This window comes from Dermacentor albipictus, chromosome 1 (assembly GCF_038994185.2).
Source record: "Dermacentor albipictus isolate Rhodes 1998 colony chromosome 1, USDA_Dalb.pri_finalv2, whole genome shotgun sequence".
Lineage (NCBI taxonomy): Eukaryota > Metazoa > Arthropoda > Arachnida > Ixodida > Ixodidae > Dermacentor > Dermacentor albipictus.
This window is the reverse complement of record NC_091821.1, coordinates 276,143,320-276,164,918: the sequence shown is the minus strand read 5'-3', so window position 1 is coordinate 276,164,918 and position 21,599 is coordinate 276,143,320. Positions and strand designations below refer to the sequence as shown.

Here is a 21,599-nt window from a genome sequence, read left to right as displayed (position 1 = left end):
AGCTCAATTCTTCCGTGATGCGATTGGGTCCCTGTAACGAGGGGCATCACCAGAGCATGTGTGCAGGATTGCTAACAGCCCCACAGTCAGGGCAAGTAGAGCTAAAAGCCTCTGGAGTGATGGCATGGAAAAGGGCCAGGTTTGGATAGGACTTAGTCTGAGGCATGCGTAAAGTCTGCTGTTTTTATGTGTTTCCTTACTCTTTTTATTTTTTTCCCATTTTGCAGGCGCAGCAGCTGCTCTACTGTTGTAATCATGACCCAGCCTTGGACTCAGAGAAAGACTGCAACATTCTTTGTTAGTATGACTTCTTTGGAGCCGTGTCACCAACAGAGACGAATCAGAGCATGTAATTTTCAGTGCCAGAGGGCTCATTGCAGCACGCTGGAGTGATCTCTGAGGCCACATGCAGCAGACGCATCTATGTGCAACTGTCGTGTGTAGACCAGAAGTGCAAAGATGAAATACTTTCTTGGTCTTTTTGAGATCGAGATCGCACGCGCGCGCGCACGCACACACACACACAAACACACACACACGATTTATTTTACTCAGAATGAGCAATAATAGTATTACTGGGAATGTTCTTATGATCCTGAAGTCCACCAGTACATGTTGCACCTGGTTGCCTGCATGTGACGTAGTTGCTGACGACATTGCGAAGGAGAGAGCAAATTATTTTCTACTGTTTTTGCCATGAGATCGTGAATTGCCTGCTGATGCTGTGCAGTAATATTTGGCTCACATGTTCACAGGAGCCTCATCTACAGGTTGGCAACATTTTCTTACTACGCTCAAGAAGTGCTTCAGGGCCCCTTTAGGGTTTATGTATTCAAATACCCACAGTATGAAAGCGCGATGGCAATGCGTACTCAAGCATGCAGGCATCCCCACATTGACTGGATGGCGAAGCATAGCTTCCATGAACTTCTTTTAGTCAAGAGTTCGATGAAAGTTCGTCTGGTCAGGTAACATGATGATGAAGAAATTACGGTCACTGACCAAGTCAAGGTGAAAATAACACAGAGAAGTTTCGGGACCCGTACGGGTTCCTTGATCACACTGAAAGCGGGCAAGAGCCGCAAGTCGTTTTTATGCCTAAATGTGATGTAGGGATTGGGTGTAGTTGGCAGGAAGATTTCCATCAGTCCTGTTGATACTGTTGTCAGTAGTTTTAATAAATAAAGATTCTAACAAGAGTCGCGTCATCGAATTCTTTTCCTTAGCTATTATAGCAGCGTTTTCCCAATCGATGCGGTGACTGCGATTATTGGCATGTTTGGCAAGGGCGTTCGAGACATTTTTTCTTCTTGGAGACGTCCCTTTGGTGCTCTTTTAATCTTCTCATAAGTTTGCCGGTTTCGCTGATGTAACTGCAGCTGCAGTCTGCGCATGGTACCTTGTAAATGACACTGGGGTAATTCTTGCTTTCAAGCCGATCCTTTACGTTAACAAGCTGATTTCTCAGCTTATTGAATGGCATGTGTGCTATTCTAAGATCGTATCTTGAGAATATGTGGCGAATATGGCCTATTAAAAAAAGAAAAAAAAAATACTAGACGAGTGAGACCAGAACGGTTAATGCTGTAAATGCTTGTATGGCTGTGATTTGGGTGCACAACATATACATCCCCAGGTGGTCAAAATAAGTCCGGAGCCCCCATGTTGGCATGCCTCATAATCAGATTTTTGTCTTGGTGTGTCAAATGCCAGAATTTAATTCAATTTTGTAATTTAATTTAATTTAATTTGAAGGCCACATCCTGGCTGGCATGTCATGGTTTTTGTATGTGCATCCTCTTCTAACTAACTATATACAGTTGAACCCAGATATATTGAACCTGAGGGGGATCACAAAGAAGTTCGATATATAGGTAATTCAATATATAAAATAATAGGCCCTGAGGCAAACGGTGGCTTACCGGTTGGTGCATCCAAGGGCCGCTAAGTTGCTACATGCAGCTCGGAAAAGAAAGCAAACACATTTTATTTATGTGCAAAAAAATTGCTCATCCTGGCTTATGCTACTTCTGCAAAGTGAAGTTAAAGACGCTTGTCTCGATCTTGTCAAGGCTGTCGAGGTACAAAAACCCTGTGCCTTCCATATTGCTGCAGACATGATGAATCATGTCAAATGCCAATGCCAGTTCAGCAGCTGTGCATGGGCACGTTGCTGCCTCTTTTGGACGATCTTCATCGCCACTTGAACAGCCTTCTACCTGGGTTTCCACAATGCTTGCCACAATGTCTTTGTCTTCGAGATTCGCTACAGCTTGAGCATTGTTATAGGCGTTCACAAAGCTTTCAGCAGTAACTTTGGCTGGAATAACTCCAGCGAAGAGGGAGTGCTCACAAAACGTGTCATACATCCATCGTCTGTGGATTCTTCCAGAAGTTCGTCGGCAGCCACCATGAAACCTCAAAGCAAATAAAGAAGTGCACTTTGAGGTGTTCGGCATGGTGCCGCGTTCAATATATCAAACGTGCTGGTGAATGGGTGTTGTATATACGCATGCACCAGCCCTATACATTTGCATGGGCTTTTCAGGGGGATTTTACAGCTATCCAATATACACAATAATTCGTTATATGTGGGTTCAATATGTCTGGGTTCGACTGTATGTGTGTAAGAGAGATAGATAGAGAAGGGAATGGGAGAAGCTCACTAAGCCTGAGTCCTTCCCAGGAAAGTGAAAAGTCTTCACCTACGAGTTATTCTATGCAAAGCGTTACAGATCAGAAAGAACTGCCCTGCGAAACATGCAGAATGAGAATTCTATGACTTATGTAGCTTCCGCAGCGTTGCCTTCCAAAATATGAAATTGTGTATAGTTTTATAAAAACAGTTCATTTCTTTTCAGCCGATTTTCCTGTGCCGAGCCCTGTGGCATGCCCCACAGATGAACTTCTGCGACTTGAGAGACTGCTCCCAGACGGCAGCCATTTGCAGCCATGTGACCAGGTGCCATGCATGGAGGCACAGGGAGGCCATGGCTTGTGCCTAGATGAGCTGCAGAAGTACAGGGCTTTCCTGGAGTCAGACTTTGATCACGTGGTCAGCATCCCTTGCAGGCTTGTTTTGGTAAGACTGCTGGATGCTCTGTGCAAGTTGATGGGGGAATATTAAAACACCAGTCTATCGCTCGGTTGTAAAACATCAGTGTCCTTGCTCCTAAAATAAGCGAGGAAAAGGATGGCGGCTTTGCTACCTGGGTCAAGGTCATTAGTGTTGAACTTTTCAATCCTTCTGGTTCATGTGCAGGCATACTTCATGTGTTGGTGTTTAAGTGTATGGGTGTTTATGGATTATGGCCTTGCCATACTCCAGCATGTACCCCGCTGGAAAGGCTTGCTTAAGTAGATCATCACTCGCTACCACTTGGCAGCCAACGCATTGACCTTGTTGCAGCACCGATGACAATAAAGCACCCGAAGGCACGAGCAGAGCGAGCGTTTGGGTTTTGGAAAAATAATGTAGTTGATTCTTGCATTTCAACGTGGCAGCATCTTCCCAATGCACTGCCACAGTGGTGATGGAACCATGGAACACAATGTTCCAGAAGTTTCCACCGGGCTGTTTCCAAGCACTGACTCAACCGAGTCTTCGACCCCGTTGATGAATTAAAACGCAGTGCGACTACCTCCCTTCTGGCCTGACCATCCGGACATTTGGTTTATTCAAGTAGAGGCTCATTCTCAAGTCTCTAACGTCACTTCACAGTAAGCTAGGTATGACTACCTACTCGGCACCCTGCCCAATGACTTTGCTGTTGAAGTGTGCAACATTCTAACTGTGCCACCAAGCCAGATACCGTACAACATGCTGAAAAAGCCATCCTTGAGCGCATGGCAATTTCCAAATGGAAGCAGCTGCGTGATGTTATCATCAACTGAGCTTGGTGATCACCATCCATCACAACTCCTGAAACAGATGCAAGCACTTCTCGGCACTTGGGTCTGATGTTTCGACAACAGTCTACTAAAGGAACTGTTTATCCAGCGCATACCACCCACGGTTCAGATTGTTATGGCATCAGCATCGGAGCCGAACAAGTCCGTGCTGGGCACCCTCTCTGACAAGGTACATGAATTAATGCGTTCCCAAGTATCCGTAGCTGCTGCAAGTTGCGGGGCGCACACTTTTTCCACCCTTGCAGCGGCATTGCTCACCAACCGATTTTCCACTCCATAACCTAGCTCACCAAAGCAAGATGACATCGCCGAGATTCGCACTGACATTCAGCGGCTCATAGATCTTGTGGCAAGCAGGCTCTCCACAAGGGACGAGCACACCTTAGGTTAGAGCATTGCACGTGTAATGCGAAGACGTGGGATCGTTCCTCCCTTGCGGCAAGTTGTTTTTTTCATACACTTTCATTGCCATTAATCATTTCTTTAATTCAATGAGTAAATAAAAGTAATTTCCCCTATGTTTTCCTTGGTATCTCTGTTTGTTGGCATCTCATGATATAATTAATAAAAATTGGGCCCCTAGGTTAACCCTCTTTCTTCTCGTTCTGACACGTCAGAGAGACACTTTGGAGACAGATGACGTGTTGGGCTATCTCCACATCATTCACCCAGACCCTCCCACCATCCTTCTCCAGCTAGACACTTTTCAGTATCATTGCTGCCTTGCTGGTATCACCGACGCTTCGAACAGTTCACATGGCATTGCACACGACCATGTGGTTGGCCGGGAAACGACATCAGGAACCACTAACGGTGACGAGGGACTCTCACATGTCTGCCTGTCACCTATTCTTCATTAGGGACTCCATCAGCGGACTGCAGTTTCTCGTCAGCACAAAAGCAGAGGTGAGAGTGCTGTCTGCCCGTGGCATAGACAGAAACTGTAGGCCAATCATGCAACTGCAAGCCGTGAATGGCAGCAAAATCGATGTCTACTGCTGCAAGTCTGTCGCGCCTAATATAGGACTTAGAAGGGCATTCAGGTGATTTTCCTGGTGTCTCCTGTCAGTCACACAATAGTAGGTGCCAACTTTCTTGCAAACTAAGGCCTCCTAGTCGACATGGTAAAGAGATACTAGGTTCCACAACTGGATAAAAAGCAACTGGCAAGGTTTCCACCATAGCACCACTTGTGTTCACGATGCGGCATGCTGTTCCAGAGGCTTATGCCACATTACTCAGCAAATTTTCATCCCTTTCTGCTTCACCTGACTAGGCTAAACCTTTATGCCATAACGTTGAACATCGCACCACACTCAAGGTCCACCATGTCACGCATCACCTTGTCGCCTGGCACTAGAGTTAACCATAGCTAAAAATGAGTCTGAACAAATGCTGGAGATTGGTATTGCTCGTCCATCATGTAGCGTATGGTTGTCACTTATTCGTATGGTACCAAAGAAAACCAGCGATTGGTGTCCATGCGGAGATTACCGTGACCTGAACGTTGTCAATATGGGACCTGCAAGTCATTTCACTTATATTGAGGCAGTACAAAATCATTTTGTTCTCTTTTTTTTTTTACTCTATTGCTGTACTTCCAGTGTCAGCCAAAGGAAAAAAATCTTGGCCTGCCTAATCTATCACTCCATTGAAAGACATAGCGTCTTTCCTTGTTTAATAAAATATACCATTTTAACCCAACTCTCTGAGACTCTTTTCCACCTACCAACGTATTTTTCAGCCCGCATTGAGCTCATGTTCAAAGTTGGCATGCCTTGCAGCTGCACCAACTTATATACAGACTCTTTTATCTCAAAAACCAGCACTGACTGCCTGCCTCCATCGCTTCAATCACTGATGTAACCATGTTCAAGACAGCCGTCAATAACAGATATGCTCTCTGTTATAATTACATGTATTTCATTTTTTCCCACTTCTCTCTCTAATGCATCGACCTTGAGAGTGAGTAAATAAATTTTTAAAAATGCGGCTGATCCAACATGCCCAGTTGGTTGGAACCTATATGCAATGAAGCTTAAGAGGCAGTGTTCATGCACACTGTCTCATCTGGCTCAAGGGTGCCCTGAATGAGGAGCTCTGCAACGCAATGCACCTTTGAACGCAACCACTGTTTTAGGGGTTAAAAGAGGCAAGCTGGCTTTCGGCACCATTTGTTTGTGGTACCTGACCTACCCTTGGAGGTGCAGATATGACCGTCCAGGCTGTTGCCAGGCAGCACAATGCACACTCAATGTGAGGTCATCTCCTCTGGTGCCCTCTCTACTGTTTCATCGCAGCTCTCTGCATCGCGGCCCCATCGCCCACTCCACCAGCGGCCAGCAACCCGCATACGCAGGCCAGGTAGTGTGAGCCATCGTTCCTAGATGGCGCCACTGTACCACAGCCGAGTATGAGCTATTCAGCGAGACAGCAGCAGCAGGTGGCAACCATGGTCAGCAAGAGTGACGCAGGGTGGTTCGCAAGGAAAGCTCTTCAATAAGTAGAGTGCATATGTAATGTGTCAACAGCTGGTATTGTAATGGGGCTATTAATTTGAACTGCGTACTTTTTGGAAGACATATGTGGCATGGAAATGATGCATGGATCGGTACTATCAGGGGCAATTGAAAAGCAAACAACAAAGCGCGTGCCCGATGCATAACTAAAAATTCAGTGCATGCCATCGGCCAGTCATCCTTGTCCACATGTGTATGCATAAGGTTTTCACGTAGAGTGGGAGGCTGTTCGTCCTGCTGTGATAATGTCACCTATACTATATTGGTTGATACTTTTTTCCTCACTCGACTCGCTGCAGTAGGATAATAGGGTATGTGGACAAGGATGACTGGCCAATGGCATGCACTTATGGCAGGCCATCGGTTATGCTTAGGGCACGCGCTCTGCTGTTCATGTTTCAATTGTTAATGATAGTACATCAGTTCAGTGGTGCAAATTCTTACAGACCGAAAGTATGGTGACAAGAAAGACAACAGGATGAGTGCTAACTTGCAACTAGTTCATTAGTCTCGTATGCACACAAATATATACAAATTTTCCATTTGAACACGTGTAGGTGCAATGGTGGATTGTCTGAACATGGGAAATTCAAAGTGTCTACTAATCATACTCTTATAGCTCTGTTCTTACAGGGCAGCAGTAGTCACATCACTCTTTAATGAACAGTTACGGAAAGAGACTTGATTTGTAAGTGTGAAAAATGGGACAGTGCAATGCCCAAGGTGTGCTAACCAGGGTGTTCAACCGAACCTGAACCCGAACCAAAAAGCATACCTGAACTGCAATAATTGGCAGAACTGAACCAGAACCAATGTTTTTGGAACGTGCCTGAGGCTTAACTGAACCTGAACCGAGAAAAATAATAAAGGTTACCAGTCCGGCATGAAATAGTTCAAACAAATAAGGTGACAGCAAGTGCTCAATGGTTTGCACCATTCTTCGACTAACTAGTACTTCTTCAATCAGAGCACCCTAGTTGCAGGTTATTACGACTCATGAGTTGCACTGTTTGTGAGAATAGGAATAGACAATGGGTATGTGCTGCCAACTACAGCCACCTCAGCAGAGATGTTTGCACTTCTGAAGATGGCCATTCCAGTTTTGTTCCACGGCCGAGAAGTTATTTCAGGGGCCCTGCGGTATCAACAGTATCAACAATTTGGCCGTTAAGTGAACTTGTTACTAAAACTAATTAAACCAGATAAATACAGAGAACAGAAAAGACTTTCTTCAATGAGGGATATCAATGAGTTCAGCTGCATGACTTATTGTAACCATCACAGATAAGTCGCTAATGAATGTCCTCACCTTCTCAGTGAGCAGTAACCACAGCTGTTTATGGCACGCATTATCTGCTTTTGTTACGTGTCATGGTTCAACCCACGTTTGATGCTTAGCCAAGCAGAGTACAACGCTTTTTGAGTTGTGAAAATGTTTCATGGGGCACAATGTGCATGCTTTTGATTTCTTTGTCTGCCCTTAGCAAGTGCAAGACTACGCGTCATGTGAAGATGTACTAGAAAGAGTGATGTATGGTTCAGCACAAACTGTCCTTGTTCACCGTTCAGAAGTATCAATGTCCTCACCTGCTTCTAAACAAGCAGCAACTGAGCAAAATGTCAAATGCTGGTTTCTTTCTTTGCTAAAGACTAGAAGTTTGAAGTTGTAATTTATGTAATACAATGTTGTGAATTCGTGCTGTGTTCGACATAAATCATGCCAAAGTTTGCTCACCATCAGTCCTGCAGTAAAAAGCTTAAGCAAAACAAAAATTAACTGACTCTGCTGCTGTAAAATTAATCAGTATGAAAGCTGTGCAGACCTTATGCTGATGGAGGAATTCTCAATAAATACCTCTGTCTTTAATATATGCTGGCTTTTTTCTTTGCTACAGACTAGAAGTTTGAAGTTGTAATTGATGTAATACAGTGTTGTGAATTTGTGCTGTGTTCGACATAAATCATACCAAAGTTCGTTCACCATCAGTCCTGTAGTAGAAAGCTTAAGCAAAACAAAAATTAACTTACTCTGCTGCTGTCAAGTTAATGAGTGTGAAAGCTGTGCAGACCTTACGCTGACAGAGGAATTCTCACTAATTACCTCTGCCTTTAATATGTACATGATAATTCCTCCATATCTGTTGAAGACAGAGACTGACATCCGTCAGATGCGGTTCATTGATCACACTGCTAAGTTGGCGCTGGCATGAGACCTCGCCCCATGTGTTCTCAACCTCTTCGTCTTCCTCACTTTTCATCGCATTCCCACAGCCACGTTGCATGTGTGCGCCTACAGGAGGTAGAGCCGCTGTACAGGACATTGGACCTGCTGGCTGTTCAATAGTAATATTGGTAATGACCGCACCATAGCATCCCCTCCTGGAAACGTTTTAACGCCACAGCCAATCTTCCACGTTTGAGGCGCCGTGTTTATGCCCTCAACGACAAGATCATCTGCCTCTTAGTTTAAGGACAGCATTAGCTTGCTGTGTTGAGCAGAACGTAGTAACAGGAAGTATTCATTCTTCCTCTATTTCCAAAGCCGTTGAAGAAGCATTTCTGGATACCAAACTTGTTGTCGGGGTAAGTTCCACCAGCTAGGGCAGCTGCACGTAGCGGTCCTTTTCAATAGTAAATTTGCCATCCTTGCACAAAGCCGTCAAGATGGTAAACTCAAGGCTGCGGTTCTGAGCAGTCGTTTCCTGGTAATGTTCGATCTCCTTACTGCCGTGGCAGTAGAAGGAGTGGCAATTATGGTGCTGCGGCAAATTCTGTGTCCCCCACACTGTGTTCACGATGTAACTGGGAGGAATGTATGGCATCACAGAGGTAGGTCGGCTTGTAGCCAGCGACTGGTATTTGACATCAGATGCACTTGCATAGTGCATTGGCTGCTTTGGCATTGCTTAAGACTGTAGGGGCTGATGAGCAGTCCAGCAACTGACCTCTTGGGTATCCTCGTTGACTGTGACCTCTGTATCAGTCGTGACTGAGGTAACCTCGCTAGTTTCGAAAGCTGTTTCTTGACTTCTCTGTCACAACCACTCGTCAATCAGTGATTGTCGAGCCTAGTTTCTTGATTAGTGAAAACACTGTTTCCAACTATGGTCGATTTCACCAAGGGCCTGTAGTTGTTCTCTGCGTGGGCGACTCGTTCAGATGTCATGTGGTGTCGTGGTAGATGTACAGGCTGGACTTAAAATTCGAGCATGGGCTGCAACAAGGCTGACTGGGGTGTCGACACTCCCATCCCAGTGGTAGGAGGCCGACTTGCGACTTTCTGACTTTCTGACTGTCAAGACAAGTAGGGTCGGGAACAGCGTCATGTAGGTAAACCTAGATGACTTCTCACTTTTCGTACTCTTATGATCAACCAGGGTATCATTGCTCTCTCTCAGCAGACGGGCTTGTTGCTGTTCTGTTTCCATATGGTGTAAAGTGCTGAAAGAGGATGTTTCGAGCAGTATTTGCACTTGAGCCACACTGCGTTGCAGCACTTTTATGTGACATGTCCCTCTCAGCCCTATTTAAAACAACAGTTCTTGCCAGTAGGTCTGCACCTAATCTCGTCGGCTGACAATATGACGTGGCAGTCCTTTGTGGCATGGTCATGGTGATTGCACAGTACACAGCAGGGGTGGTCGTTCGATGCAGATTTTGTGGTCAGTGCTAATTCTGACGGTAACTGCGGTGGTAGACATGGTTGGCATCACCTGTATCTTGCAGGTATTCTTTTCGATGCGGTCCTTGAATGGGAGACCTGGCTCTCTTCTCTGCTCCCAACTTGCACCTGCAGGAACTTCATGACATTTCGCACCTCCTCTTCCACAACCTTGGAGCAGCACACTCGTCAGCCTCAGTCTCCTCCATGTGTTGGTGGTATAGAATGTCGATATCTTCGGGGAGTGAGTGCAAAAGGATATGATGAAGTATGACCATCTTCTGACGCTGGAACCCTGAGGCTGTTGACAAGGCAGCTTGTGTGAAAGTGCACCTCTTCGTAGAGTTCTCACAGCTGTGATGCCTGAGAAGAGTGACCGACCAGTGCGATGGCAAGCAAACTGTCAATGTGACATGATGGCCAAACCTCTTTCAGAGTATTTTCACTGCTACAGCGTAGTTTGCTTCCACCAGGTGCATATCTTTCATTGCATACTTTGCTATTCTGCTTAAGTATGACCCAAAATATTAAAATGTCTTTGTGTTGAACAGCTCACAGTTTTTATGGATCATGGCCTCGAAATGTTCCCAGAAGCCCTGCCACTTGCAAAGTTCACCAGAGAAAATGGGTACACTCGCCCACAAAATATTGCGGGGTGTGCGAGCGCGTGGCGAAACGACCCTCCTCCCCTGCTCACGGGGAACCCGTGGTGTAGAGACCGACGCCTGCACGCATGCGCGTCCCTCCGAGACTGCAAGCGTGCATGTTTCCGCGCTTCCTCCTTGCGCACCGGCGATATCCGAATGCAGCCGCGAGGTGCCCCTCTTGCGTTTGGCACTGTGGCGGCTTCAACGGGCACAACTATGTGAAGCGTGTTTAGAAGCGTGAACTTGCGTGCACCGCTGCGGCTGCTTTTTGTTGAATCACGAGCGCTGACACATATAGGGCCCGGTGGCGAACGCAAAAAGTCGTTTTTTTTTTTCTGCGCTGCACCTTTCCCTGGCCAATCTTCATTGTTTCTTTCTTTTTACGAACGGGGCGTTCTCCCGCAGAAGAGCCTCGCAGAAAAGGCGCTCTATAGAAGGAGACAGGCAAGACGAAAATGAACTCTTGATTTCCATTGTATAAACGAGGTTTTGCCCGTCGAAGCCGCCACAGTACCAAATGCAAGAGGGGCACCTCGTGGCTGCATTCTGATATCACCGGCGCGGAAGGAGGAAGCATGGAAACATGCATGCTTGCAGTCTCGGAGGGACGTGCATGCGTGCAGGTGTCGATCTCGACACCAGGGGTTCCCTGCTAGCAGGGGAGGAGGGCCGTTTCACTACGCGCTCGCGCACCCCGCAATATTTTGTAGGCGAGTGTACCTCTAGTTTCGGTAGGGCAACTTGTATCGGTACTCGGGAACTTGCTTGAGTGGAGTCGCCTTGGGTGGCGGGTTCACTCACAACGCTATGGGTGGCGCTGTCTCCAGGTTTTAGCACCAATAACTATGTTGCAGATCTTGTCATGGTACTCCAGTGCTACGGAGGCTTCTTTCTCATACTCGTCATTGTCATTCACAAGGTCGGTGATCTCCTTGTTGAGCGCTGCAAGCACCGAGTCCTTGTCCTGCAGGCCGTCCGAAAGAACTTGCAGGTCGGATGGTGAAGGATGCTAGGCTTGCAGTACTTCAGTGACGGACAAGATGAGTTTTGTAGCAGCGACTCGAAGTGCGCCTCTGCTGCGCCACAGTCAATCTATCATTGGTGCAGGATGCCAGTCTTCTCTCGGGTTTCAGCACTAAAAGCTATGTTGAAGACAGAGTCTGACATCCGTCAGATGCAGTTTATCGATCGCACTGCTAAAATGGTGCTGGCATGAGACCTTACCTCACGTGTTCTCAACCTCTTCATCTTCTTCAGTTTTCATCAATGTCTGTGTAATTGTGAATTTCTGCCTTCTCTTGAGGAAACTTGTGTAAGCGACATGCGGACAAGTCAATATTACTATGTAACTTATCGTCATGGGACAGGATAAAATGGGCTGCTCTGAACCAGTTAGCGAACCAGTATCAATGTTGTGAACAGGTTCGCAAATCATTATAAAGTTTTATTTCACCAGACCGGAACTGAACTGGAACAAAATCGTAACACGTTGAATCTAGGGTTGGTAAAATTGATGAATGATTAATAAATTAAATGTATCCTGCAAAACGATTAATCTTCACCAATGTCCATCTTTCATTTAGTCAACTTAATCGATTAGACCTGTTCGATTAATAGTTTTTTGAGAGCTTGACTGGAGTGGAGCGAAAATTTTCAAATCATACTGAAATGGTGGCACATGAGCAGTGACTATGTGGCTCTGGTAGAGTGACTGTCGACAGTTTTTCCATGTGATGCCGAGCTACGCGCCTCCCTTCTCTTCCCCCACACTGCACACGCCACCTGAAGCCTGAACTGTGAGGGCTTGAAATGCCCTCACAGTTCGAGGCATTCTATAGTAACCTATTCACTGATCGTCGTGCCACTCCCAGTCCACTTAAGATGTGGCACAGCATGCATGCCGGTTTGGAGCGTGTTTAACATAGCGATGTAATTCATGTTGATTCCAGCAAATCTGTAGTGTCCGACCATCAATTCTTGCATGCTGGTTTTTTTTTTTGGCCATTCAAAGAAGGTGTTGGTTTTCGCCAAACATCCCAGCCAATTGACATATTTCTTTGCTTTGTAGAAAAGAGCATGTGGTTTAAAATCCGTAACCAGTAATTTTCTTTTCCCCTTGTTTATTGCAATTTCTTGCATAATTCAGTTGTACGTCACCTTTCACTTTCATAATTTTTTAAATTTCTTGTTTAACTGTACTGTACAAATATTCAGTAATGCCATGCATATTATTTAATTCTACATTAAGGCCCATTTTATAACATATATTGGTTTTCTATTTAAGAGCCACTATTGTCAACTATATTTAGTCTTTACCAAGTAAAAGATTATCTTTTATCAAATGTTTATAAAAAATTATCTTTTATCAAACGTTTATACACTTGTGTGTCAGACTTGGTTCCACCTCTTAAACATTAAAATATGGTCCTACAAAAGTAGAGAACTGTGTTTCAAGCTTTCTAAAAGCGCCCGGCAAAAATTTCGATTGAACAATTAATCGATGAAAAACTCTGCATCGAAAGTGATTAATCAATTAAAGTATAAAATGGTGAATGATTAATTGTTGATCGCATAAAAAATTTAATCGACCATCCGTAGTTGAGCCTGAACTGAACCGGTATATTTTCAGTTCGACACCCTGGTGCTAACAAGCTTCATGACATAGAATGTTTGTAGAATTTTTGGCAGCTTGCAGGGCCGCCTCTGTTGTATCAAGTTTATGTAATATGTTCTAAGAGTATTGTTACAATCTTTTTGTATGATAGCACAATTTGCAGTTTATTTCATTTTTCAGGAGTCTTCTGAACCTCGTTTTGACTGTTTGATGGGGCTGCAACTGAATCTGGCCCCTCCTGAAGGTTGGGGTACTGCACAAGGTACTTTTACATCTTATAGATGACCATATTACTATGGATGTTTTGTGAGGTATTGTCTTGGGCTACTTGATTAAATTACACACTGAAATGGCAAAAGAAGGTCCACTCTTTCGTCAACATCTTTTGAATTGTTTTCAGTAGGGATGTTTTCTTTAAGTTGTAGGAAATATTTAACGAGGAACTTGGAATAGGAGTGTATTGCTGAAAGCTGCAACTACTAAGAAAAAGCCTGCATGAGTGTGATGTTAATTATTCCTTTATAATATTTTATTTTGTAGAGAAATTGTGTTGGAGTGGCAAAGAGAGCAAATTATAAGTATGTGCATGTTCCACATGAAGAAATCCTATTAGCATGAGAACACAAACTATTTTCTGCAGCTATCCTGTGTCTAACCATCTGTTCATGTGCGGTGAGATTTCCTACCCACATGCACATCTAGTGACGATTTCTGCAACTACACTTATGACTGCATGGCTGTTAGCTGCTAGTTGGGCAAGTTTAAGAGACTGTATATATGCTCCTACCTGTGTGTGTCCAAAATTATATGCCTGTCAAAAGATGCTTGTATGGTTACTAAGGCGTGCTGCAGCAATTAAAATTTCGTCAATTTAGTATTCAAAGCACTGCAGTGTTCCACATTAATAAAATATTTACTAGCCTGGTAGTGCTTGACTTGAAAGTCCGCAGATTTTGAACTTTATTTGCAAATAATTGGCAGATAGTTAGTACAACATGGGTACCAGCATTAACAAAAGAACCTTGAATCACAAACAAGCACTCTCATAAGCCACTCTGGTCATCACCAGACATTATGTTCATAAATCGCTTTATAAAGAATGCTCACAGGCAGGAAAGTTGAGGTATTGTGGTGACACTTTGCAGATTGTGAGTAGACTCAGTTAATGTACTATACTCGGTGACAACGTAAGAATTCAGTGTGAGCTTTGCCCACAAAACTACACTGTGCTGGCCTTCTGTGCTTCTGTTTTCAAAAGCAAAGTTTCTAAGAAATGCGGAAATGTATTGAAATTCGTCTTCCACTGCTACTATTCTATGAAAAGTTGCAAAGTGAAGCCAAAATTATTTTTTAAATGCCCATAGTACACACATTGATGCTTTTCAACTTCCTGGTTTTTAAAAGTTGGCTGCCTTGGGTTTTCCTTGCCCTCCAACCATTGTGGTACCACACACTAACACCAAATATACAGTAAAGATGTCAGGCCGTATCGGCCATAAATAAGCACTTTGTCCACAATAAAACCACTCATTTATACCTTTCGCAAAAGACAGGACTACAGTTCCTTTGTTATTACAACATGCAGATACCAAATGAGCGCTACATGCTGACACTAAGGCGAAGCCTTGCTGGGGGTGAAGCAATAATGTCGGCACACCTGCTGAATACTTCAACTAGGGCCAGATCTTCACATTGTCACACCCAAATGGGTACAAAGAGACTAGACTTGGTGACAGCTGGCATTTAAAAAAAAATCTGTATGCATATGCAGTAGCATATCGAAAGGCACATTACATATACATTTCACAACTTTTTGTCACTGGCAAAACAGCCATAGATGAACACTATCAGGCGTGTGGTCACTTCCAAGGCGATATAATCTGCTTCAGTAAGTCAAAGGGAAACTTCTGGGAGCAAAACTGAAGGGCAGTAGGCAACTGCACCGCATAATCACAGATAAGTGAACGCAAAAATTGTGACAAAACTAAAGTCGAGGCGAGGGCTGACAGATTGAAACACACTGTAGGATAAAGGTTGAATGAACAGGGGTGAAATATACCTTAGACAGGCTGGCCGACTTTTTGATAGCTGGACTTATCTTTGTCAAAGGCTCTATGCAGCAGTCAGTATTTTTGTGGCATTGTGGACAAACTTATTCACAAAGTCATTGAAAGCAAGTTTGCCTTGACCACAGTGTCGCATGGATGGGAGCAACCGTAGTTGGCTGGAACATTTATATTAATTCTGCTTGAGTTGGACATCAGTGGATTGGCTTCTGCATTCTTAGGCTGTCACCGACTGTAGTGATTATCTTAAAGCATGTCTGGTAAAGTCCTAAAGCCTGAGATTAACAAAGTTGCAGCTAACCTTGGTAGAGTGGGCAGGTGCGGTGACAACCAGTGGGGAGAGCCTTGTCCAAGTTTCTAATGGTCTTCATTTAAACTTCTGCAGACTGGAGAGATTTCTGCGAACACTCCAGTTTCAGCTTAAAGGGACCCTCACCAGGCCCATAGAAAATTTTGGTTATACACTGGAAGTTGTTACGTGTCCTCTAGGGAGTGTTCTGCCACAAAAATTTTTCAGATTGGCTCATTAATCGCCGAGATAGAAATATTTCAGTGCTGCGAACCCATGATTTCAGCAGGCAGGCTCCACTGCCAAGCGAGACACTCTCTCCATTTGCCCTGTCTAGCCTCCGCAAGCGAAATTGTTTCCCTGCGTTCTCCCATACCGGACCTCGAGGATCGTGTGACGCATACTTCATAGGCCTCAGCTTCATTTTTTTTTCTCCTCGCTTTTTTTTTTTGGCGGCACTGCGCGCTGTTGCTGATGGCGTTACGCACGAGCTGTTGTGATTGCCTCATTTCGGCAGCGCACGAAGACACATGACTAGCGGTAGAATTCAGTGCTACACGAATACTGAGGCAGAACAAGCGGATCGCAGAGCATGATCACGCGCTGGAACACATTAGAAAATGGCAAAGTTTCGGTACCTGCGCATGTGACTGCACGACCGTGGGAACAAGCAGACGAAGTGGAAGTACATCTCTCGTGCTTCGGTGAGAAGTAAAACAAAAAACATGCAGACATTTCGTTTGTGTGTTCTATTATTTCTCTAAACTTTAGTTCGTCAATTCAAGCAACAAATAACACAAATAACAGATGTTGCCTTGAATAATTCTCGAAGTCACGTGTCACCATGATGGACACGAGTACATAGGCGTAGGGGCATGAGTACGTCACCATCCGGCTTGGAGCACGGTCGCCGTGAGGGAAAAGGAAAACAGCATTCGGATTGAAATTTCAGACCTTTCTGCGGTACATAGTGAAGTAATTCTTTGCAAACACAATCGTTAGCGCACATTGTAAACTCTGCGCTTGTGCACTCAAAATGGCCAGACTTGGTGAGGGGCCCTTTAAGAATGACTTTGGAAATCCTTCTGCTGATGCTCATGTATACCTACTGAAGTCTGCTGATGTTGTTGTCATTTACTATTCCTCTATTGTTCTTTCCTTTAGGTTTAGAGGCTTCGGTGTTCTGGAAAAGCGATAGTGGTAAGAGGAATTTCTGCAAGGTTGCTTCATCTTACAAGCTTTATTTTCATTTTTTTTTTTCTGATTGACCAGTCAGTCTTTCTTCCTGATCCTTTTTCCTTCCAGGAGTCACGACGTCAATTGCGCTGTCACCACAAGCTTCAGTCCCTTGCAGCATTGCTGTCATGTAAGCTATCATTTAAAAGTATTGCTATACATTAAATTGCAAATTTTTTTAACCTTAGCAAGGTTTGATAATGCTGTTACCTTAGACTTACCTTTGCCTCTTGGAAGCATTTTCTGGTAATCTGAGTTTGAGTGTTAAGACTAATAGGTTGGATGATTATTAATATTTGTTTAATACATACTGCTTACCCTTGTGTCCATGCAGGTAGGCATTCCAAATTACAACACAGCCATAGGATGGAGAAACAATGAACTTTGTAAAATATTAGTGGCTATGTAGGTGTCTAGATCTAACCACTCTGACCTGATGCAGTGGAGTCTCTGATTTACTTTGTTATATCCCTGTTCATTATATTGTGGTTTTAATGTATAGGAAAGAAAACTGTTGAGTTGTAGTAAAATAAGGGGTTGATGAACCTAGCCGGTGCTGTCGGTATGCCTTGTTAGTAAAGGTTAAAGATATTGCAATGGATTGTTTGCGAGCCTCTTGTGAAGAAGCAGAGCAATAAACTGAAGTCTTCTTCTTGGAATCGGGGAATACAATTAGCTGCCATTATTTCAAGAGAATGGCTGACTGTCAGAATTTGATATTAATGAACCGGGTTGCTTTGCATTCTATACTTTAAAGGGGTCCCTGGCTGTACATGCATATTCCAGTTTTAGTTTATTCAGAACAGCTGAGTAGTTTAACATTACTTGGGATACTTTTAAGCTTGTGCTAAAGCTTCCAGAAAAAGTGGAACAATGCAAATGTTAATAATGTACCTATTCCAAGAGAGATCAGCAATCACTGTTGCACTTGAGTATTTGTAGTCATAGACTTTTTTAATTGGTAATGAATTGGTGATTGTGATCAAAGCTCCTTTATAGAAGCAAAACTGTTTTTTCATCCAATTTTTTTATGCAGTCAATGTCTGTATTTCTAAGTTAACCTTAACCTTAACCCAACGAAGACAGTTTTTATCTTATTTCACTCTGAAAAAATGAAAATGACTATTTATTCAGATGTCATTTACAATAACGATCCTATAAAACAATCCAGTGAGGTAAAATTTCTTGGTGTTATTATCGATAACCATTTAAAATTCTGTCTTCATGTGTGTTTGTAGTTCGTACGGCTTGCATGTGCTGTTGAAATGTCGAAACTATTTCCCTCCCCACATACTTATCAATCTTTACTACGCATTTGTTCACTCTCACATTAATTACTGCTTAGCGATCTGGGGTTGCACATACAAAACTCATGTGTTGCCAGTGTTTACACTTCAAAAAAGAGCTCTTTCCATTATAGCACCCCACAGTACGCATATTAAGAGGGAAGATTTATTTAAAGCCCTGAACATCCTCAACATTTATGATTTTACAACATACAACATCGCCTCCGTCATGCATCAATAATGAAAAACTAGCCTTGACAAGAGCCTCGCTCCACCCCTCGCTTCACAATGTTGGGAACGCATCTCGTCGTTTTTTATTGCCTAAGGTAAATACTAATTGTGGTCGCTCTACACTACAGTTTACAGGCACCTCAGTTTGGAATAGGCTTGATGGTAACCTAACCACTCTAAGAGCATCGCATACATTTCCTAAAGATTTAAAGCACTCACTTATTGACAATGCATAACACTGTGCATGCTTGCACACGTCCTCACTTTTCTTTTCCTGTGTCGACATTTTCGATTATCTAAAAAAGAAAATTGTTAGAAAAATTTATCTCATTTGTGAAATTTTCCCTACTACTGTATTTTCTTGTTTTACGTGATCTTGCAGTATAAAAAAGCAGCTGCCATAGGAGTGATTTTTTTCCTAATAACAATCGGCAGGGACCATTCAACAAATTTGTTGGGTCCCAAAAGTGTGTACTTTGCAATTGTATACGTTATTTATGTTAAATAAACTTTAAGCTTGCAAACTTTCTAAGCATGCCATGAGTAGCATTGGAGAGATTGTGTCTCCTTGCCTTTCTACTTTTCTTGTGGTGAACCAAGGTAGCTGTGGAATCTTTATAGATATTTCCCCAGATATTTATGTATGCCTCCTGTACTCCTTATAACGCAATGCATTTGCAACTACTGTTACCTCTACTGAATAAAATGTCTTTTCATAATCTATGAAAACTGTGCAGAGAGGTTTATTGTACTATGCATATTTCTCAATTACCTGATTGATGACATGGATGTGATCTATCGTAGAATATCCCCTCCTGAAGCCAGTCTGTTCTCTTTGTTGATTGGTGTCAAGTATTGCCCTGATTTCATTGGAAGTTATCTTGGTGAATATTTGATACAATACTGAAAGCAAGCTAATGAGCCTATAATTCATGAATTCTTTAACATCTCTCTTCTTGTAGATTAATTAGCATAACATAGGGATTATTCCAGCTTTCTGGTAAGCTTGGTCATGAGGCATTGCATTAAAATGCATGCACTTGCTCTATCATGATAAGCTTGGCATTGACTTGAGTGCATACATAGAAAAAGTTATGTGACGACCCATGCGGGCATATCATTAAAAAAAATAGGATTTTCTTGTAGGACTAACACCTACAAGGATTCTTTTTTCCTGCGAACTGTATGCGAGTGGGATGGTCTCCTGAGCAACGTTGGGGATGCAGCAAGTGTCTTCATTTTTAGCGTAGCTGAAAATTTGTAACAATATTTTTTGTTGCCGTATCTGTTCTTACTCTTTTCTTTTTTTTTTCTTGACATGAGCACGTCTTCCAATATATGTTGTGCATTGTGCAGTTTTATTTGTATATTGAAATACACTAAGTATGTTCCTAATTATTTGTTCAGTGTTTTCTTCTTATAAAATTACAGTGTGCTATAAATAATATATTTTGTTCATTCACAGAGACAGTGTCTCACTGCCCACTCCTGCTTACGGCCTTATTCTAAGGCCAACAGAAACTTTGTAAATAAATAAATAAATAAATCTGCAAGCTTTTTAAACATGCACCAAGCATTGCAAGCATTTCAAGTTTACTAATGACCCAAGCTATTAAAGGGCCCCTCACCAGGTTTGGCCATTTTAAACAGGCAGGCTTAGCGCATACATCTCACTCTGATGATCGTGTCTGCAAAATATTGCTACGGAACAGTATTTGTGATGACAAAGAGGCGAGCAGGGTGAAGACGACGACGACGATTAGAGGCTAGCGCGGGCTGTTGACTCATAGCCATGTTTTGCGTATTGCCTTGTAAATATGCTTGTATATAGCTTTTCATCGGCGTCTTCCTATGTAACATATCTGGTGGAGGTAGACGTTCCCTGTACCTCGTCACGGAGCTTTGCAGTGGGTGGTACGTCGAGCCTTCCTTCATGGCTCCCGGCGACGACAACTCGACTCCACCGGCTCCGACACCTGCTGTCACTTCGACGACCTACATCACTCTCCCCGCTCCCCGTGATCCAGGCGTATTCTCAGGCAAAGATGGGGAAGACGTCGAGGACTGGATGTCAGCCGCAATAACCGGTGGGACCCTACTATCATGCTCACGAACGTAGTCTTTTACCTCGGTGGCACACCTCGAGTTTGGTTTCGGATGCATGAAGATGAGCTCACCAGTTGGGATTTGCTTAAGCAAAAGCTCCGAGACTTGTTCGGCAACCCCTATGGTCACCAACTTCCCACGCAGAAGGCGCTTTCTGGCCGTGTGCAGACGTCAACAGAGCCCTACGTCACGTACATTCAGGACGTCGTGGCTCTGTGCCGCAAAGTTGACGCACACATGACTGAGTCCGACAAGGTCTCCCACATCCTCAAAGGTATTGCCGACAATGCCTTCAACTTGCTCGTTTTTAACAACATGACGATAGTGGATGCAGTTATAGAAGAGTGCCGCCGCCTGGAACTCGCTAAAAGCCGACGTATCGACCAGCACTTTGCCCGTCTGCCCAACACCCCAGCGACATCTTCCGGTGCCAACGCTCCTCGTCCCAACAACACTAGTGAACACTGGCGTGAGATCGAGGCTGCCTATCTGGCTGCCTTCGACTCCAGCCCCTCCAATGCACCTGCAGTCACGGTTTACCTGATCCAGGCATTGTCCGCCAGGAGTTCGCAAACATGGGTCTTCACACCATCTGCTCGGCCCATCACCCTGATACCCACCTAACTTCTTCGATTCCGCCCTGTCCCGCATCTTCTTACCCACCACATTTCCGCAACCCGTCTGAATGGTGCACGGCAGACGACAAGCCCATTTGTTTTCACTGCTATCGAATCGGGCACATTTCTCGGTACTTTCGCAGTCGCTGGAGTTCCCCGAACCGGTCTACTTATACTGCCTACTCTCGCCCCCCAGGTGGCCCTTCTCGTCCATTTGCCACCCGCTCTGATAATGCTGCCACTGATTCTCCTGCGGAGAACCGCCCCTATTCACGTTCGCCTTCGCCCCGACGACGACAATCTCGCTCTCCCCAGCCCCGTCGCTCCTATTCGCCGACTCCCTTCAGATGCCGCTCCCAGCTGAAAAACTAGACGATGCAGCGCCTCGATATGACGCTGCATTGCTCCCTACACC

The 21,599-nt window shown here is 44.1% G+C and overlaps 1 protein-coding gene across 4 annotated transcripts in view; it reads left to right on the top strand.

Moving 5' to 3' along the window:
* The window catches only part of LOC135908778 (AP-5 complex subunit beta-1-like), a 209,954-nt gene that overhangs the window by 175,181 nt on the left and 13,174 nt on the right, over positions 1 to 21,599 (top strand). For 3 of the 4 annotated variants that reach the window (XM_065440620.1, XM_065440622.1, XM_065440621.1), the window contains exons 15-19: positions 228 to 297; positions 2,862 to 3,082; positions 13,534 to 13,615; positions 16,873 to 16,908; positions 17,014 to 17,074. In XM_065440620.1, coding sequence (XP_065296692.1) covers positions 228 to 297; positions 2,862 to 3,082; positions 13,534 to 13,615; positions 16,873 to 16,908; positions 17,014 to 17,074 — 470 coding nt within the window. Of the gene's footprint in view, positions 1 to 227; positions 298 to 2,861; positions 3,083 to 13,533; positions 13,616 to 16,872; positions 16,909 to 17,013; positions 17,075 to 17,278; positions 19,149 to 21,599 lie in introns of those variants that run through there. The other variant, XM_065440623.1, reaches the window with a different exon arrangement.